The 19,369-nt window shown below is 37.2% G+C and overlaps 1 protein-coding gene across 5 annotated transcripts in view; it reads right to left on the minus strand.

The window, feature by feature from the left end:
- Positions 1 to 19,369, minus strand: part of ANO4 (anoctamin 4) — a 221,241-nt gene that overhangs the window by 122,901 nt on the left and 78,971 nt on the right. For all 5 annotated transcript variants that reach the window (XM_066994321.1, XM_066994329.1, XM_066994322.1 and 2 more), the window contains one exon: positions 4,351 to 4,557. In XM_066994321.1, coding sequence (XP_066850422.1) covers positions 4,351 to 4,557 — 207 coding nt within the window. The remainder of the gene's footprint in view (positions 1 to 4,350; positions 4,558 to 19,369) is intronic.

Here is a 19,369-nt window from a genome sequence, read left to right on the forward strand (position 1 = left end):
CCAGAAGCCAAACATTTCAGGAGGTGTTTCCTTGCTATTGAACATAAAGCTCATTCATATACCATGCATATGCCTCTATCATTTCAGATAGCAAGCAATCCCTATTCCAAAACATACCATTCTCTGACACTGAAGGAGATCTATTTGAACAGTAAACTATTGAAAGCAGAAATCTCTAGGAAATTTTTAGGCATTTCCTGGGGTGAAGCCTTTACATATTTACTAAATTCTGAAGACAAAGAATTTCAAAGACCATCCTTCCTGTTGGAAGAACTAATTTTTACAATTGATACAGAATATCTACTTTATTAAATATGTAAGATATGGGCTTATGTATATGGTGGAATTTAAAGATAACTTCAATAACACAATAACAAATTGTATTATGCAGTCTTACAGAGTTAGTTACTTTTTTTTTTTTTTTTTTCTCCTTAAACTCTGGCTTACCCAGAGACCTTCATCCTTCACAGAAAGTAAAGAGAGAGAAAATCTTTCCGGAGGACCTTCAAATCTTTCTTACTACAGAAGTGGGTAACTGCTAGCAAGTGTTGCAAGTAGAGAAGACATCGGAAGTTTCCAGTGTTCTACACAATGAAGAATTCACTATACAACAGCGTAGAAGTATTGAGCAAGGTAGCCAGCAGACTTAACAACAGCCAGAGGAAATAGGTTTGATGAGTTCTTCAGAGTTTGAGAATAAAGGAATTCATTGTCATGAGGAAAAAGTAAGGTAACATCACCCTTATATGAAATAAGCAGTGTCAATGGAAACGGCAGGCAGAAAATCAGAAACTGAAATCCTGCTCATTCCATAACAAAGGTGCAATGCAATCACAAGTGAAGATTTTTTTGTTCACAGATTTGCCTCATTGAGAGAATAGAGCGGGAAGACTTTAACTTTCAGGATTATTTGGTACCTGGAACTTCTGCTGTTACAGACAACCTAGATGCTGTTTACCATAGCTCTCAAAATAAGCCTCCTGTGTGCAACACAGACACGTTGGTCATAAACCTTCTTCAGGAGAGTTGTAACAATTTACACCAGGCAGGTGCTTTGAACCCTGTACTTCAGAATCCAGTATCCCATTAGCCACAATACACCACATCTGCTCAGATAAATGGGAGATGACAACTGAAGGTTTCTCAAAAATTTAAATACTGTCCTTCCATGAATCTGGCAGGAATGCACGTTTGCCGTTAATATGTCAATGCTGAAGTCATTGCAGCTATATTTAGCTATATTTACCTATATTTACCACCCTGTTGTTTTACTTGTCTTTGCTCTTCTCCTTTCCAAGAGAAACTTTCCTCAGACAGATGCATATGCAGAGGTATCAGAAATCTTTGCTCACAACACAGTTAATAACTTTCTTCGACTTATTTCTCCATTTCCCTCTCTATTTTGTTTCAGTTTTGTGATACCTTCTGATTTGGTTAATATCGGAGCTTAGAAGTTGGGATTCCACTTGTGGCTGAGCAGTCAGTACCTCTGCAAGTTTGCACAAGATTTTTATTTTATTTTATTTTATTTTAAGGACTTATCATGGGCAATTTACTGCTCGTTAGCCACTCTCACAGCTTACAACACCCAGAGTAATAGCAGAAGTCATCAACTTCAAGTTCCTGGCCAGCAGTAAATAAAACTGGCAGGGAAGCAAGCTGAAAAGGAATGCTGTAATGCTGAGTAATATCTCTAGTTCCTCCTCCTCAGACTGTAGCTAGCTATGAACCACAGTCAAAGGAAACAGCTGCCAATCAGAAAGAATTCACAATAAATAATAAAAAATGTCATTCTGAAAAGAAGTGGCCAAGGGAAACAAAGCAGAACTCAGAAAACAGAAGTAGTGTGCTGTCAGAGGGAAAAAATAGACTCGATCGTTTCTCTGTCACTTTATCAAAAACCTTTTCTTTCCATGGTGCTAACTTCTTTGGTTGATAAGAATTAGAAATAGCATTTTAAATCCTCAGAATACTTTTCTGTACAATCAATTATGCTGGACTGTCTTCATGTTCAAAATATTTGTTAACTGGACAAAGGAAATTTCAGACTGAATATGATGTATACTGTTTCAACAGCAATACCTATTTGATTGTGATAACAACACTCCAGTGTAAGGAAGAACTCAAATTGTATAAGATATTTAAAATTAGACTGAACAAAAACCTCAGGAATCTACTGTATGAAGCAGCAGGAAGATAGCTTAGAAAATGATAGTGCAAGATCTTTTACCTGGGTAATTCATATAGTCAAAACATTTTATACTAAACTATTTATAATGTATAGCCTTCAATAAGGTACTGTTACTGGCTAATTAGTGTATAAGAAAAAATATTCATGAAGTTAGAGCTGTTAATTTGTGGATGAGAAGGAATTAATAACATATGATTTCAATATTAAATTAAAATTTTCTCCTAGTAATTCCACTTATTACAATTGTTGCATAGTTACTATTATTACTTTCTTGGACTCTACCAACATATACAGAGAATACAGCTCTAACAATTGTAATTCAGCCCAGACAGAGAAAAAATTTAGTGTTCTTGAAAATAATAATAATAATAATAAACAGATCCAAATGATAAAATCATTATTTCTTTTCAGATGAAACAATGACACTGTAAATTGTCTAAGACAATACTTCTGTCATGCAAACTATTTATAAAAGTCTGCAGTCTTTAAGGCTCACGGTTCTATTAACTTCTATTAACTTCCATGAAACTCATGATAGAAAATGCCTCCTTAAACCAAGCTGCTGAGCAAACTCTCTGAAGGTCATAGATGCTGTTATTGTCTAAAAAGGAAGATATGACAGACAAAGCTAATCTTATATGACTGTAGTGAAAGCTAAAATCCTCTGACAAGCATAATCCAAATGATGCTCACTAATGAGCTCCATTTTAGGAAACCTCTGGGGTCTACCCAAAAAGGTGTCTTTTTCTCAGTCAGAAACCAGCTATATTGCTTGTGCATTATTTAGTATTAAAACATAGGCCATATCTATTAACACATAGCAGCAGCTCAAAATGAGCAGCTCAGAATAGCTAGTGTTACCTATTGTGCATGTTCATGATACTTGTTTCACAAACTGTGGTGCTGTTTCTTTTAATTGGTATTTTAACACGCTGCAGTCATGATTACATATCTTTAGCAGCAACAACATTTTGTAGTAGTAGTCTCTCTGTACTTCAAAGGAAAAAGACCAAAGATGAAAAAATAGAAGGACAAACAAGTGAACAGAAGAAATAAACAAAGCAAATGGTTACAAGTCACTGTAAATTTTTAATTAATACACGTTGACAAAGATTATGGTGACTGAATAGTATTGGTGTATGAAACTCATGACAATAGACCTGCATAGCAAAACAAAATAAGCACTCAATAGTTTCAACTTGTACAAAAATTGAGGCATTTCCTAGATCTGCAAGGCAATGGAAACACATGAAGGGTTTGCAGACAGAGCGATCTGTTTCACACAAATGGACTCTGTCCCATGGCACCCCAGCAGCTGTTACAGAGTGCCTCATGCCCTTTCCTGGGCAGCTGAGAGACTGTTGAAACCCTTCAATATAAAAGCTACAAAACTGACTTTATGGGCAGCCTTAATTCACTCTACTCAGGAAAGAAAGTTGGAGTTTAATTTTCACTTTGAAGAACAACTGAACGTGGCCAACACAGATATACTCCCCTGTTATAAGAAAAGATACTTCTAAAATAGCTCTGGCAATTAACATAAGAAGGAATGAATTCATGATGTCAATTAGAATTTGATGGTTCCCAGGAGATTCTGGCTTTTGTTTAAAAAGTTTCATTTTGTTAACTATTTAATACATGTTGCAAAATCTCCTTCAGATCTAAAGTTTTTGTTTTCATTCTAGCAGCAAGACTTTGATCTGCATTCTGCATCATGCCACATCCTTAGTTCAAAACCAACATTAGTGTCAATTATGGAGTTCCATGGGGATGCCTGTAGCCTTTACAGCATTGACGTCAGCTCAGGGCTTATCCAAATTAAGTGTATTGAAAGGGTATCAAAAAACAATAGCCCAAAGTTCTTTCTGCGTTAACATTTTGAACACGACTACTGATTGTTTTATGGCTTTTTTTTTTTAATGACTAAACTTACATTTTTATTCCCCAGTTTCAGCTGTCCCAACTCTTGTTACTCCTAGTGAAATATACAACTGTCAAAAACATACCAAACATACACAAAATATCAATCTGAAGCTCTGATGATCAATAAATTGATCTCCATGCAAGCATGATCTGATGCTATTAGTACCAGCTTCACAACACAATGGCACACCACACAAGAAATGGAACTGAAAAAGGTGTCAGACCAAATCGGTTACCTGGCTGATGGGGTTTTGCTTTTCCACCAGTGACTGCTGAAATACTAGATCCAGCAGACGATGCTTCCATCTTTATTGACCTTCTGACTTGTGGGAGTGAAGGTTGCCCAACCACAGGCGGATGCTGTAACACTGGGTAGCTTGCTGCAGTTCTCCTCTGACAGATTTGCACACGCTTTTCAGCCCCATGAATAGATAAACTTATACCTGACAGGAATAAGAATTAGTACTGTTAGATACAAGAGATCAGCATGGAATAACTACAATATAAGAAGTGCAATGGATAAAACGGGGCTATAAAAGCCTTCTTAAGGAAGGGAAAAAAAAAAAAGAAAAAAAAGAAAAAAAAAAGGAAAGGAAGAAAACTATAAAAAACTGAATTTTCCATAAAAAGGAAAAAATGTAAAAGTCTTTCCTGCTGTTGTGCTGTGGACATCAGAACCAGACACACTAATAGATATTTAAATTAATACAAAGTCATGGCTTACTGCATTACTTGCCTGAAGGAGGAATTATTTCCATTCCTTCAAAAAACCCACACAGCTCACACAGGACAATATTAATGAGGTAACTACCACAGAGTTTTTTTAAATGACAGTTTTCTGATTGATGGACTAAAACGCGGAAATAATGGGTTCTTTTCTTCTGAGCATTCACGTGTACCAGAATATCTCATCATATGGAAAAGATGCTACACTTCAGGTAGTGACTAGTTTTTAACAACAACAACAAAAAGTATATTTTTAAGAAAACAGCAAGGCTACAACCAACAACAACATGACCTTAAGCTTGAAAAACAATTCCACTTTCACCAGTCACAAAATTTTCCCTGCAACACTGGAAATTATTTCACACCAAACATTCTCAAATTTGTCACATAGCTATTTTTTAAATAGAAATTGTTGTCTATGATGAAAAACAGACTTTACTTTTCCACAGAGAATAACAAAGTTGAATTTTTCGGTGTCTGTTGTATACTTTCAGAAATAAATGTTATTTTATAGCAGAAAATATTGCTTCTGACTTTATGTTGATATTAATGCAATTGCTCCAGCTTAATTTGAATTACCCTCAGTATCCTCTGCTGAAAACCTTTAAACAAACTCTTTTAGGTAACAAAGTTGAACGGTACATAATTCAACAATATCGTTTTAACTTAATTTAATTGTGATTCTTGTTTCTTTCATCACCAGCCACTTTTTTTTAAGGGAAGGGAAGGAAAAAGGAAAGGAGAAAGGAGAAAGAGGAAAAAGAAATCGACTAAGCAGAAATAAATGGGTAAACTGAGAAGCAGACGGAAACAGCAGGCTCTAAGAACTGGAAATCCAAATACTGTGAGCACATGAACTGTAAATAGTAAAACTGGTCACTCAGACATCATTGACTAGACTGCATGTGTTTGTGAAAGGCATTCTCTACTGTAATGTCCAAGAATGCCTTGGTGACTCCAATCTTCTAGTTCCACTGAAGGTCAATGTGACACTAATCTCCAGTCCACAGAAGAGATTTTGAAACTCTGACATCTTAATACACTTTGATACATAACATACTGGCATGGGGAAGAGAGCTTCTTCTTCTGTAGGCAGATGGTGGAAAAAGTGGGTTTGCACACATACACAACAGGTTGTGCGAATTGCTCTCCTCTGAGATGGCTTTGTGCACTCAAAACAGAAGCTGCATGCTCGCTATCTCATTTGCCTGCACTTCATCAGAGCTGATTTCCTGCAGGAAGCATAAATGGAAGAGTGCTCCTATGAGCAACCTCCCAGTTACAGCGCTAATGTAACTGCTGCCCGCTTCTAAGGACTGTTGAAATCACATCTTCGTTAACACAGACAGCAAATCCCAGTCACTTTATTCAGTTGATTCATCTTGTGAAAGCCAGTGTAATAAGCCACATGAGCAGAATGACAATGAGTGTGCCTGGACAGCACATTTGAATAAAGAATTTAGCTATAATGGGCTTCAGCCAATGGAAGGATAAGCCCCACCTGTAAAACGAACTCTTTACTTCTCACACAGCCACCAGAAGTTCATGATGCTCGAGTTCTTGTGCAATGATCTCTAAGGTATAACAAAGGTATTCCTTTTAGCATAACAATTGTTTGTTGGATCATTTTAAACCACCACCTCTCTGAAGTTTAAAATGGAGTCAAGGTATATACTCTACCAATGCTAAACTTGAACTTGGCACAGGCACATCCATACTGGTTGGACCTCAGTAAGGCTGTATTTTAATTTGCTTATGAAACAAGGTATCTGTTTTAGGAACTGGTTCCAACATGAGCTGACTGCTACATTTCTCTGAGGTTCAAGTAAATTGCTTCTTTGCATTCCAAAAAATACATCTTTAAAGTGTTGTGCAGCTGTGATTCAGCTTCCTGAACTATTTGTGCAGCCACCAAATAAAGGATACTGCAGCCTGATCATTCTTCCTAAGGACTGCAAAATCTGCACATTGATCACATCCAAAATGATGTTCAATCTACAGTTTAACTCTGATTACAGGCAACTTTTTGTTTTTGTTTCCACTTACGAGTGGCGCTATAAAGTGATAACACTGAACTATGTGAGAAAGAATGTGCCAACATTACAGGAAATTTTACAGAGTATTCCTTGGACATATTTATAATGCAAAAATGTTCAGAAAGTACCACAGTTTACATCAAAGATGTGTCACCAATATATTCAGTATATCTGGGAGTTCAACACACTCTCCTGATTTGCCACTGCAGTTATTATCTCCACATATGGCATTCTCTTGACTAGGAGAGTGAATTTCCCTTGTATATTCAAGAGAACCAAGTGTTCTTGTTTAATTAGTATTTCAGATTTTTCCAGAGAGAGCCCAGATCTTACTTTTCTCTGTGTGTTTCTTTTGTTAAATTAAATGTCTGCAAAAATGTAAGACTAATATTGCAGTAAGTTGAGGTATTACCTTGTCTTCATGTGGGCGAAAGTCCTTTTAAAAGAGATATTGGCACTTGAAAGTACATCTCCAGATAACATGCATAAAAGCAGAGATGAAGGGAGGTGGAATCAGAGGCAGAGAAGCCATTAGGAACAGTGCATATAGCTTATGGGGGATGAAAACCTGGTGAACTATTGGCACTAGGCAGACTCCAGTGCAAACTCCCCCATTCTTCCTGCGAATAACCCACACTGTTGCTGAATCATGGAGTCTGTGGGTCAGTGATATGAGAAAAGGGTGTGGAGAACTGAAGAACAGATAATCAAGTTGACACCTATTACTTTTTACAGTATGACAATACCCACGCAAAACATCTAGAAAGAAAGACAAGCTCTCCAGCAGCACACTGCAGACTGGATCCTCAGTTAACTCTGCTTGGTGGAGTGTTCCCCTACTTTCAGGTTTGGCCCCACATAGTGGTTGACCACCGAAATCCCAGTGCTGTTGTATGCCTGACTGCACCTGTCCCTGCAGCATGGCCATTGGTAAGTGAGCTTGGCAACACCAGTAGCTGGAGGTATGAACACACTCAAATGATCTGACAGGTAGTAGAGATGCTACAAAAAATAAAATAAAACAAAATAAAACAAAACAAAATAAAATAAAATAAAAAAAATCACAGAAACAAACATACAAAAAACACCAAAAAACTTGCAGGTGTTTCTTTTATTGCTTTTCCCTCTGACTTACTATAAACAGATCATAAGAACCATTGCAACTTAGGTTTGCATGGCAGATGTAAGGGGAAGTCTTACATGCTGGCCAGTAGAACCTTAGTGTTTTCAAGCTGGACGAGATTTGGGCCTTCAAGAGTTGTATGCATCACTCAGTCCTATTCATTTCCTGCTTAGAGCATAGAGATCCAGCATAGAGATCTGTATTTTCAATCTTCATGTGCCTTTCCCTTCCTTACCTATGTTCCTGTCTTTTTTTTTTCTTTCTTTTTTTTTTTTTTTCTTGAACAAGCTTCTTGTCTCCATGAGGAGCTGCTCTTCTTGATGTTCTTTTGTTCTCCTCTGAGGCCTCTGTTTGAGCTTGCAGGTTCATGTAAGAGAAACATCTTCACTCCTTTCCTAAAAAAACATCTCAGCTGTGCAGTTTGCCAGCAGGGATGAACAGCCTCCATCCTGCTCCTGGCTAACTTTTATTGTTCCCAGTTATGTCTTTATATGATAATTCTTTTTTTCCAAAGCTTCATTTCTTTTATATTGAGCATATTTTGCCTTATATAAAGCCACAGTATGCTTATGAAACTAGAGGATTGATAATGCTCCAGATAAAACCTGTATATGAGCACATTAAAAGTGGAGTACTAAAGTACTTCAAAGTCAGGAAGCAATAAAACCAAACATAAAGAAGAAAAAGGAGGGAGAAATTACTAAAAGTAGAAAACACCACAGCATGCCTGTGGCTTAGAACTAGCCGGCGTGCAGAGCTTTATGTGACACTGGTATTTATTTTGCTGCCTCTTCAGATGCTATTGTGGTGAACATCAACCTGTGCTGCACAGAAATCACTCAGACAAGGCATCTGACAGGGCATCTGCCGTGGTCATGTCTCAGCCCTGGTTATCAGGCACTGAGCACCACGCACCTCTGCATGCAGTAACACCTGCCACCAGCTGGCCTCATCCTGCACCATTTCACTGAGAGTAATTCAGCAGCTCTGGTACTGACAGAGAGGACTTTAATGCCAGAGCTGGGGTCAGCAAAGCACTGTGTCCAAATTATGCTGTGCTGGGACTGAGACAGTCTTTCCGACTGGGGAGGCAGGCTTGGGTAAGCCCCAGTTCTGTTCCAGTCTGCACCACCTTTAGCTACAGTCAAGTACTTACAGGCTCCTTCCTGATGTGTCTTTCTCTAGACAGAGATAATACGAACATGAATAAACAACAACAGTGCAATGCAGGCTTGCAAAGCTGTATAAACAATCCATTAGCTAACAGTGCTTAATTAACCTCAAGTGCCCTGACCTGCTTTGTAGATCTTCTCTGGGATAACAAACTGAGGCTGGCAGGTGCAATAAGGACTTTTGATTTGATATTATCAGCATGTCAGCGCTCATGCTAGAGACAAATTATTTCAACTATTTCTTTTCTTTATGTGGGTCTTTTATTCTGTTTTGGCCCTATGCAGAGGCCTTGAGAGCAGACTGAGGCATAGCCTTTCTTCAAGGTCCCTTTCTGAGCAGAGCGAATGGAGGGTTGCACAGAGCAAGAAGTAAGGAAGAAAATCTCAGCTGCAGTGTTATGTAGGGCCACAAGAAGCAAGGCAGCTCTGGGGAGTCTGCAGTCGTCAAGGCACAGATGAGCAAGGTCATAAGGAAGTACTTTGGAAAAACGGGCAGATAGCAAAAAATGGGGCATTAAGGTGTGATACATAAATAGGCAAATTGCGTATTTTATTCCTTTCGACTTTTACGCTCAGTAAAGGAGAAAATGAGCCAATTTGTCCACCTTAAAAAACTAGGGTCCCTTTCCTCAGCTTGCACAAATTGCCACATCTCCTATTAAAGTCAATGATGCTCCACAGACATATTCAGTTTTTTCACATTTTGAAGTTAGCCTTGAAAAGGAGGAGCTCAGAAAGCGAAGCAAGATAAAAGGTTTCTCATGAAAAATCATTTTCATCTGAGGCTCAGCAGAGAGACAGCTATGCTTGATGCCACAATTGACTCTTCTGCTTACCCTGAATCCTAGGTGAAAATGAATGAGCAGGAGAGAAAAATTCACTGCTGCCCTCTGTACTCATGCCTGAAAACATAGTCTAAAGGTAGATCTTTTTTCCTTCCCATCCTGTGCTCTACTTAGATAACAAACACATCCAGAAAAGCATAGCTATCTTTCTCTATACCTTGGAGAAAAATGTTACAACAGCATTAGGATTCCTACATGAGATTATATCATTTTTCATAGGTTTAAATATCACCTCTCTAACACTGCATCAACTCCTTTGCCATTGGTAACACAAATCATATCTAAACACAGATTATACTGTGTATATGTACTTATACAAGTACAGCTTTGAAAATGTTGAAATACTTCTGACTATATCGGATGAAAAACAACAACAACAAACTCCTCACAACAGCAAACCTTTAAATGAACAAACAAAAAAGCTTCTAGTTACAGAACGTCCCTGAAACGGGACAGGCTGGAGAGAAAACTGCTTAATAATATTGTGCATTTTGATAAATTACATGTTTTTGCTCTGCATAATCTTTTCTTTTTTCCCCTATATATTGGAGAAATGAAAATTGTCAAGATCCATAGAAGTTTGAGAAAATGTTCTGTGAATGTTACTTTTTTTCTGTTTTCTCTCAAAAACTCACACATTCATGGTGGATATAGACGTGGTGTATGTATCATGGTTTTCAGTGTGGTTTAACATGCAGGATGCACTAATTTGTTGTTTAATTTTATATATATATACATATATATGTATATTTTTTTAAATTACATTTCTTACCCCTCACCTCTGCCAGACAGCTTCACCATTTATCCTCCAAAGGCCTTAAAGTTCCTTAAAACTTCCTGGGCCTTGTGGCACATGATACAGAACTATTCTATGTTCGCCATGAACCTGATTTCATGATCTTTCATGCTTCTTAAGAAAGCCAAGGAAGAGAGATGTCATCGATCCACCCCATTTCCATTGTTTTGTTTGTTTGTTTTTGCTTTTGTTTTTATATAACTACTATAAACTGTAGGGGGTCAGAATACAGTTTCATCCAGCCCATCATCCTATCACTACTGGTGACCAATAGAAATTACATAGGAGAAACGGGTGAACATGGTGATATTTTCCCAGCACTTTCTCCAAGCCTCCAACAAATTGCCAGCTTAAGGATTTTTTGAGGCAGAAGTGTACTATTTGAACTCATCATTGAGTTCATCTGTCCAGCTGAATTCTGAATTTATGTAAATGTTTTAACATTCATAAATTCCTATGGAAAGAAGCTACACAGTTTAAATATACAATCTGAAGGAATAACTCTTTTTCTCTGTCTGGAACCTGTCACCTTCAAACTTGTATTGGGATAGATCATGAATAACTATTTTATTTTACCTCTCTGTTCCACTCATGATACTATGGAGCTCCATGTTATCCTCTCTCTGTTGTTTCTATTCCCAAGCTTAGGAGACTCAATTTACACTGTTGCACCTCACAGATAGGCTGCTGTGGACCTCTGATCATCCCTGGCTATTCCTTCTCTGTCCCCTTCCTTTTTTAAGAATGGGGGGCCTGAAATGTACATGAAGAATGTTTCAAAAAGTAGGACCAGCAACTCACATGATGTTCAGGCTGTGGCTTCAACATGGGTTTACACAGTGACACTTTGACATACATTTCCAATTTTGTTCTTTCCCTTGTAACATTGTTTGCCACAAGACACAGATTTACATGGGCTTTGCCTCCCTGTTGCATGTGCCAGCTCTTCAAGCAATCCTCTAGTGAATCAGGGACCTCTTTCCTAACCCACCTGCTCTAGGTCCTCATGTCAAGCAAAGGCTACTGGGAACAATACTGTGCTCCCTCTCTCATGGGCAAGTTGCATCTTTTTCCACAGAGTTGCTTTCCAGGTCTCACATTTATCACATCTGTAAGAGCACTGCTGTATAGCCTCCCTGTATCAGCAAATCAAATCTTCACAAAGGCATTTTACCTGTCAGAGCATTTTTTTTTTTTTTTTTCAATTACCCTCCTTCAACTAGATGGCTGGCATCGTCCTGTGCCTGCCAGTCACTATCAGTGTTAAGATCTATGTTTTGAACTGCGATCAAAAGGATGTCTGAACTAGAACCAGGACTCCAGGAAGAAAGAGCTTGTGTACCCGCTGGGGTTGCACAGATTTCTCTGCACCAATTTAGAAAAGAATAGCTAAAATGACACAGACTCCAGGAGGACAAAGGTTTACACTTGCAAATATGCTTTAGGTCAGGAAAGCTTATTCTCCCCACCTTAACAGAAGTGGCTACATTACCTGTGGTATACCTGCAATCCAGAGCCAGTGTTAATTTAACTCTGTTGACACAAAACAAATCCCTAATGAATAAAAAGTTTATGCTTACCTTAGGCCCATCATCAGAAGGATTATTTTATAGACTTGAATGTAGTTTATTAAAGTATAACAAGCTCTAATAAGTATATAAAAAGTATAACAAACTTTAATAACAATTTTTTAAAAGTATATTAAAGTATAACAACCATATTCGATGGTGATTATCTACCATGACTGAAACATTCCTGTAGGGCTCAAAGAGAAGCAGGACAAAGCCATGAAAATACCTTGGAGAGAATCATAAAAGTCCTACTTTAATAGCCAGCATGACAGGACGAAAAACTATTTGTTGTCTTTAGGCATGAATGAAAAAAAAAAGAGTAGCTGAGTGAATATAAAGCTCTTTTTGGTTGCTCTTGACTTGTCGGTTGTTGTCGTGGGTATGCTGCAGGCAGCTTGCAGGAGGGACCTATGCTTTACTTGAGAGTGATGATGGGACTCCTTGTTGGAGGGCATAACCATAAAACAAGTGCTCAGAGGTGCACGGAGCTGTCCCTTCGTGTCCCTGAAGCTGGGCTGCTTCCACCTGTACTGCCTCAGGTACTGGCCATGGTACTGAATGCAAGGTGCTGCTTATGCAAACCTTATGAGCCCAAGTGAGTAAATGGATTTTTTTTTATTTTTTTTTTCTCCCCAAGATGTCTAGTTTGATGCATTTCTAACTCTTGTATTATCATTTCTGTCTAATGTTTCACTTTTTATTTCCTCTCTACAAAAAAAAAGTAAAATAAAATAAATAAAATAAATCAAAAAAATAAAAAGTGTCTATATGCTTCTCTTTTTTTTTTTCAAGACTGTCAGGATATATGCCTAACAATTTTGTAAAACATGCCACACATCAGTTCTCCCAGCAAGCTGCCATCAGTGTCATTTGTCACCATTCCCACTGACTTAATTCCTACTGGGTTTCACTGTGTTGAGGTCTTTGTTACTCTTTTTGTTTTAGTATCCACTTTGATTTACTCTATTGTTGCACCTGTAACTGTCAACAGCATTAAAACCATATATACTCATATGTACCATTTGTAAGCATAATTTGTTAAAAAAAAAAAAAAGGAGAAAGTTCATTTGCTTGCTCTAATATGGAAATAGGTGTGAGAAAGTACACCTTGTCCTGAAATGCCTGAAACATGATAGTCACAGTAGACACTGAAAACTAAGTTTTCAGTAGATGGTTTCTCTATCAAAAAATTGTCATTTTGTTAAGAAAAAATATATATTGCTGTTTGTGCTGTCAAAAAATTTGTTTAGAAAATAAATCTGACCCTATCTGTACTGGAATATCTTGGCTTTTTATATTGTAATGACTTGTTACTTTGAAAATGCAATCTAACATATCAAATTGAATATAAATTACCAATTAGAATACCAGTTGTCTCTGAGCAAGCCAAAAAACAATTATCGTATCAATTACTGAAACACCATCTGGAATACCAATCATCAATTAATGTTTTACTGTAATACACAAAGAGTAAGAAATAATTTGAAACATAGAAACTAAAACCAGAGAGCAAAACACATTGACAAAATAAAACAAAATACAGTGAAACAAGGAATCCCATCAATATGAAATATTTCATCTGTCTAGAAGCTAATTTTGATAGAAATATTTTAAGCTATGTGTTCAAAAGTGACTTCCAAAATTGCTCAAAAGAGATTCAAAGAAAAAAAATTCAAGAATATCAGAATTTCTGTTGATCGGGTGTTCTGGCTTTTGACCCGCTCTCACTACCATGAATGTAGATTCATACAGAAAACAACAGATTCAGATCTCTGTTTTTGTCACAATAAATAACATTGTGTCAGCTCTTCATTTTCTGAGGCAATATCTATGTTTTAAAAGAAATTGGGAGATTGGCTCTGTATTCTTAAGTGGCACTTAACTGATTTGGAAAGTATACAGTAACTCGTCTCACTCATTTTACTACATATGCGCAGCATTTACTTGCCAAAAATAGACTCAGCGTTGAGATCATTTAAAACTTACTTTCACTTGCGTTAAGTGCTGTGTTCAAAATTGTTTTCTTCATTCACAACTAGCTATTTCTCCGATTTTCTAAAATCAAGGACATTCTCTTTAAGCCAGCCTGCACTGATTTTTAGCCTTTTGCTTGTATGTGCGCAGTGAAAGGTAACAGCACACACAGCTCTAATAGGCAGTAAAAACATCAGGGCAAACCACAATATCCAGTGAAACCAAACACTAAGACAAGTCCCAGAGGCTTTTTACTGACCAAAGAAAGAAGTGAAGCACTAACCATCAGATATACTTCATGTGTAGGTAGTTTTTAAAAGCAGAGCCTTCTTTTTCAATCTCTCTCTCTCTCTCCCCTCCCCCCCACCTCCCCCCCACCTTCCCCCTCCCCCTCTCTCTTTTTACGTTATAATATGCTGCCTGAATACCAGCTGCTACATTTCAAGTATCGTAAGTCTCATTTTATTTTATTTAACTGGATATTCTCTATAATGCAGAACAGCACAATCAATCTGAGACATCATCTGTGGAACAGGAAAAACCCAGAAGACTTCACAGATGGGGAAAACGATAGCTCAGGATATGTCTGAATGTGTCTGCCTCCACAGCGCAGTCAGTAACAATTTTCAGCACAGTAACTAGGCTTAATTTAACTGCCTTTTTTACATCCCGTTTAGAGGACCAGTGTGCCATCCATACTCTCGGGCACTACAGCATGGTCCCTTACACAGCTTGGGTAGAAAAATAAGGATGGAGAAAATGAGGGGAATTCATGTTGACTTGTAGAAACCACCCTCACACAGCTCCAGCCCCATGAACTCTCCCTGATGGTAAAAAAAAATATCTTGTGTCCTATACTGCAGCAAGGTGAATTTGAATAAAACACTTTTGAATAAAATACATTTGAATAAAACACTTTTGAACTAAATATGTATCTGGATTGATGTACATCTGACTATGTAGGTCACCTGTGCTGGGTTAAGTCCAGTGCCTAGGAGGGTTTTTGCCCTCTGGAACGACTGTCCTTGGTGGACATAGAGGCTGTTCACAATATCTGGGAACTGTGGGCACATCCTAGGCCCTAAAAGATGTTATCAAGGGCCAATTATATAAAAAATGTTGAGGCATGTGTGGTGCATGTCTTTCTCTCGTGCACCATTAATTTCCAGCACACTCTCTTGGCAAGTAACCATTTTGTTTGCAATAAAGCCTATGGTGCCAAGATTTCTAAATGGTCATAAAGTGAAGGTGATCCCCAGAGGAGATGGCAGCTGTAGTGTGCAGCAGATGCCAGCGAAAATCTGTGTTCGTCTGCTATTTCATCTTTCTGTCAGGACTCTAGGCAATTAACAATAACAAGATGCTCTTGAAAAGAGTATGTAAACCTGCCATGTTCATACACACATTCCTCAGAGGGATCCAATTGATTGTTCTCAACTTATGTCAACACGGACTGACTAAAGTGCGTAGGTCATACTTATTTCTGTTCTGAGCTACATCATATTTCTGGTGGAAGACCAATAATCTCTGAAACAAAGCAATAATGGTTGTCTGAACTTGTCAGAGTGGAGATGGGGAAAAAGTGCTCTACTGACCACTACCATTTTAATTTCTGAAGCTCTTTATAGCAGGATCAGAAAAAAATGTTAGGAAGCAATAAAAACCCAGTAACTACATCATAGGATGTGAAGTCTATAATATACAGATTCTCTTTTGTAAAAGGCAGTCAGTGTAACACATTTACTGAAGAACAAGCTTGTGCAAGGGCAAGGCCCATCGTTCTTTCATGTGTGAATAATTCTCTGACACATTAACTATTCAGAAAACCACATATCGTATGATAGACTTTAAGGTGTGTGTTATGCACAACATATGTAAGAAGTTAGTTGTATATTCCTAAAGGTTAAAGAAAGGCACAGGAGAGACATAAATTTTCTAAATCCACCTGAAAAAAATCTGATTATAGAGAGAATCTGTAAAAAGAAACATGTGCCTAGAGTTAGCTTCTGTGACCACCATCTTTTTCAGTGAAAGGACATTCACAAATATCGTTCCTAGAAAACTTCCTTGTCTTCATTCATACCTCTGACACCAAATGTCCCATTACTGATGATTCGTTTAAAAAAACACCTACAGAAAGTAATAAATAAATAAATAAATAAATCACAAAGCATGTGCAGCAAACTTTATAAACATTTCTAAATTATCTTTGTCAGGACATTCCAATCTGAGAACGATGCTTAAATTGTTCTGAATATCTGAAAAGCAGATAGTTAAGGAAGAAAGACTGTTCCTGTTCACAGATACCATTCCTCTGAGTCCAGACCATGCAGTTAAAGAGATTTGTAGAATTCAGTCCTTATGAACATTCCACAAGGTGATATTTCTTCACCAAAAATACCTGTACGATCATGAATCTTGTTAGTAATAATTCAGAGAAGAGCCTAATGTGTCATTAACCAGGGCTGTCTTTGAAAAATATGCAGCACCTGAGTGGTTAAGTATGATTGTGTTCTCTGCTGCTAAGATGGTACCATCCACAAAGAGAAAACTCAAATACAGAAGGTAGCAGCATATTTAGAAACCAAGAGAATAGTCGAATCCATCACTAGGGCACTTAAACCTAAAAATACTGAAGGGCCTGATAGTCAATGGGAAATAACAAACAATCAAAAAAAAAAATCAAAACAAGACAAGCAAAAAACACCTAACAAACCCCAACATAACATCAATGCCTTCCAAATGCAAGACCCTTCTTTAAAAATAAAATAAAATTAAAAAAAAATCAAACAAACAAAACAATAATAAAAATAAATACACATGGACTCCTTAATTCATCCCCTGGGTGAATGTCTGGTTACACACAATTATGAAAAGCTGTCTTAGAAAGTCCCTAAAAGAAAGAGAAATGTGTACCTCTTTGTATTAGATATCAGCCCTAGAATCAAAATGGCACTAAAAAATCATGGATCCCACTGGACTCATCTCTTTCTTCAAATACCTTTATGATCACAAATCTATGTCCTGAAAGGGATGGACTTTAAAAAGAGATACTCTTGTTAAATTTGCATGAGGAGCTAACCACCAAACAGCAACATTTTTCTTCATTTACAAAGCAATATGAGCCTGTTTACAAAGGACTGTTCCAGCAGTCATAATTCCAACTGCACTAACTGCAGTCCTGAAATAGATTTTCAAAGATGATTTTAATGTTTCAAACAATAAAGTATATTATGTGCCTAGGAGTGAAAGAAATAGATGAATTAGAATTGTAAGGGATGAAGTTTTGTGAGAAAAGTGAGTATCAAGTAAGAACATAATATGTTAGACTATTTCCTTTCAGTTCCTGACAATATTCATGATGTTTTCAGTCTCCTTATGTGACATCTCTACTTGGTACTAATTTTACGGCATGGTATTCATTTTATGGCTGCTGCTGCTATCTCCTTCAGTAATCAAGCCATGGTAAGAAAATTATTATTATATATATATATATTTTTTTCTCCCACAAATGGCTGGTTTTGTGTACAACCAGGACAGCAAATCTCAAACTCATTCCTCACATAATGTATTTTCTAATGATGGGTCTTTACCAGGTCCTTAAAAAGTAAACCTAAACCAGCCAAGATAAAGAAAATTCCATCATTTACAATCTTGAGCCTTTTTTTCTTCTCAGCTTTCTCAGTTAACAACCCATTTTATGGGAAAGTACATCAGAAGTTAAATATTAGACCAAATACAATGGTGAGTCATAAGAATTCCTAAACCCCAAATAGTGCTGTCCAAATGTACTTAAGCTACTTGGTGCTCTTGTCTGTTCCCTCCCTGTTTTTTTCCTTCTTTGAATTTAACTACTTATGTCGAAATATCTTATATATTATCTTCAATTAGAAAAAATTTAAAAAATCAAAGCAGTTACTTTAATCCAATCTCTCTGAATATCCACAGTTTAGAATTCAGTGATTATTCTCCCTGACACAAAGTTCCCATTCAGTGAATATAGGCCATAAATGTTCTTAATTCATGCATAATGATTATTCCCTGAGTACTTTCCTTCTGATTTATACAAGTGCAAGAGTCTGTAAATGCACAAAATAAAGTTCTACCTTTTTTATTGGTCTGTGTCGCAGCTCGTCTCTTCTTAGTTATAAAATTACAGTTGTTATTTACGATGCATAAAGACTAATTTTCACCCTTTCTATAGAAGTGAGCAGGCATTGTCTTTAAAAACATGAAAATAAAAATGCATCTTCCATACTTGCAAATTCCAAATCTAACTTTCTCGGTAAAAAGTGTATGTTCTAGGTTTTGCTACATGCAGATGGATTGTATGAGAAATATTTTGATCCACCTATAATCCCATCAATCAGAAGCAATGGGGAAGGAAAGCGTTTGACAGCCTGCTTAAGGTCAGTCTTTCGGCCAATTTTTCAGAAACTCAGTCATGGTAATTCATGACAATTATTTATTTTCTGAAACCCTCTTGTTCAACTTGCAGTCATTTGGTATAACCTGCAGTTGGCTTTCTTACAGACACAATCCCATGCCTCAGTGGTATTTTGTAAATGTACTGCTTGCTGAGCTGCTCTCCGCCCAAACACCCTGTCAAGCTTTCAGCTGACTTTGGAATTTAAAATAAAGTTCTTGATAGGACTTTTACACACAAGAAGCAGCAACCCTTCGGCTCGCACTGATGATATCCTCCATTAAAAAAGGCAATCTTTTGCTTACTCATATTTCACATGAATTAAGAATACCACTGTATGGTGGCAGAGACGTCTTAAAAGAGCATACACTTCAGATAACAAACTTTACTGCTAACTTTGCTGTAAAGGTGAGACTTTTCTAAAGATGTTACATAATATGAATAATTCAGTAATTGAGCTTATTTTTAACTGCATTTCCTTTTAATTGAACTACTGAGGTATCGAACTTAAGGCTGTCACTTTTAAATGACTTGTTACATTAATAAAATGAAATGAAAAGAAGTTTTTCCTGAACTTTCCCATGCG

Source organism: Anser cygnoides, chromosome 1 (assembly GCF_040182565.1).
Source record: "Anser cygnoides isolate HZ-2024a breed goose chromosome 1, Taihu_goose_T2T_genome, whole genome shotgun sequence".
In the NCBI taxonomy this organism is placed as follows: domain Eukaryota; kingdom Metazoa; phylum Chordata; class Aves; order Anseriformes; family Anatidae; genus Anser; species Anser cygnoides.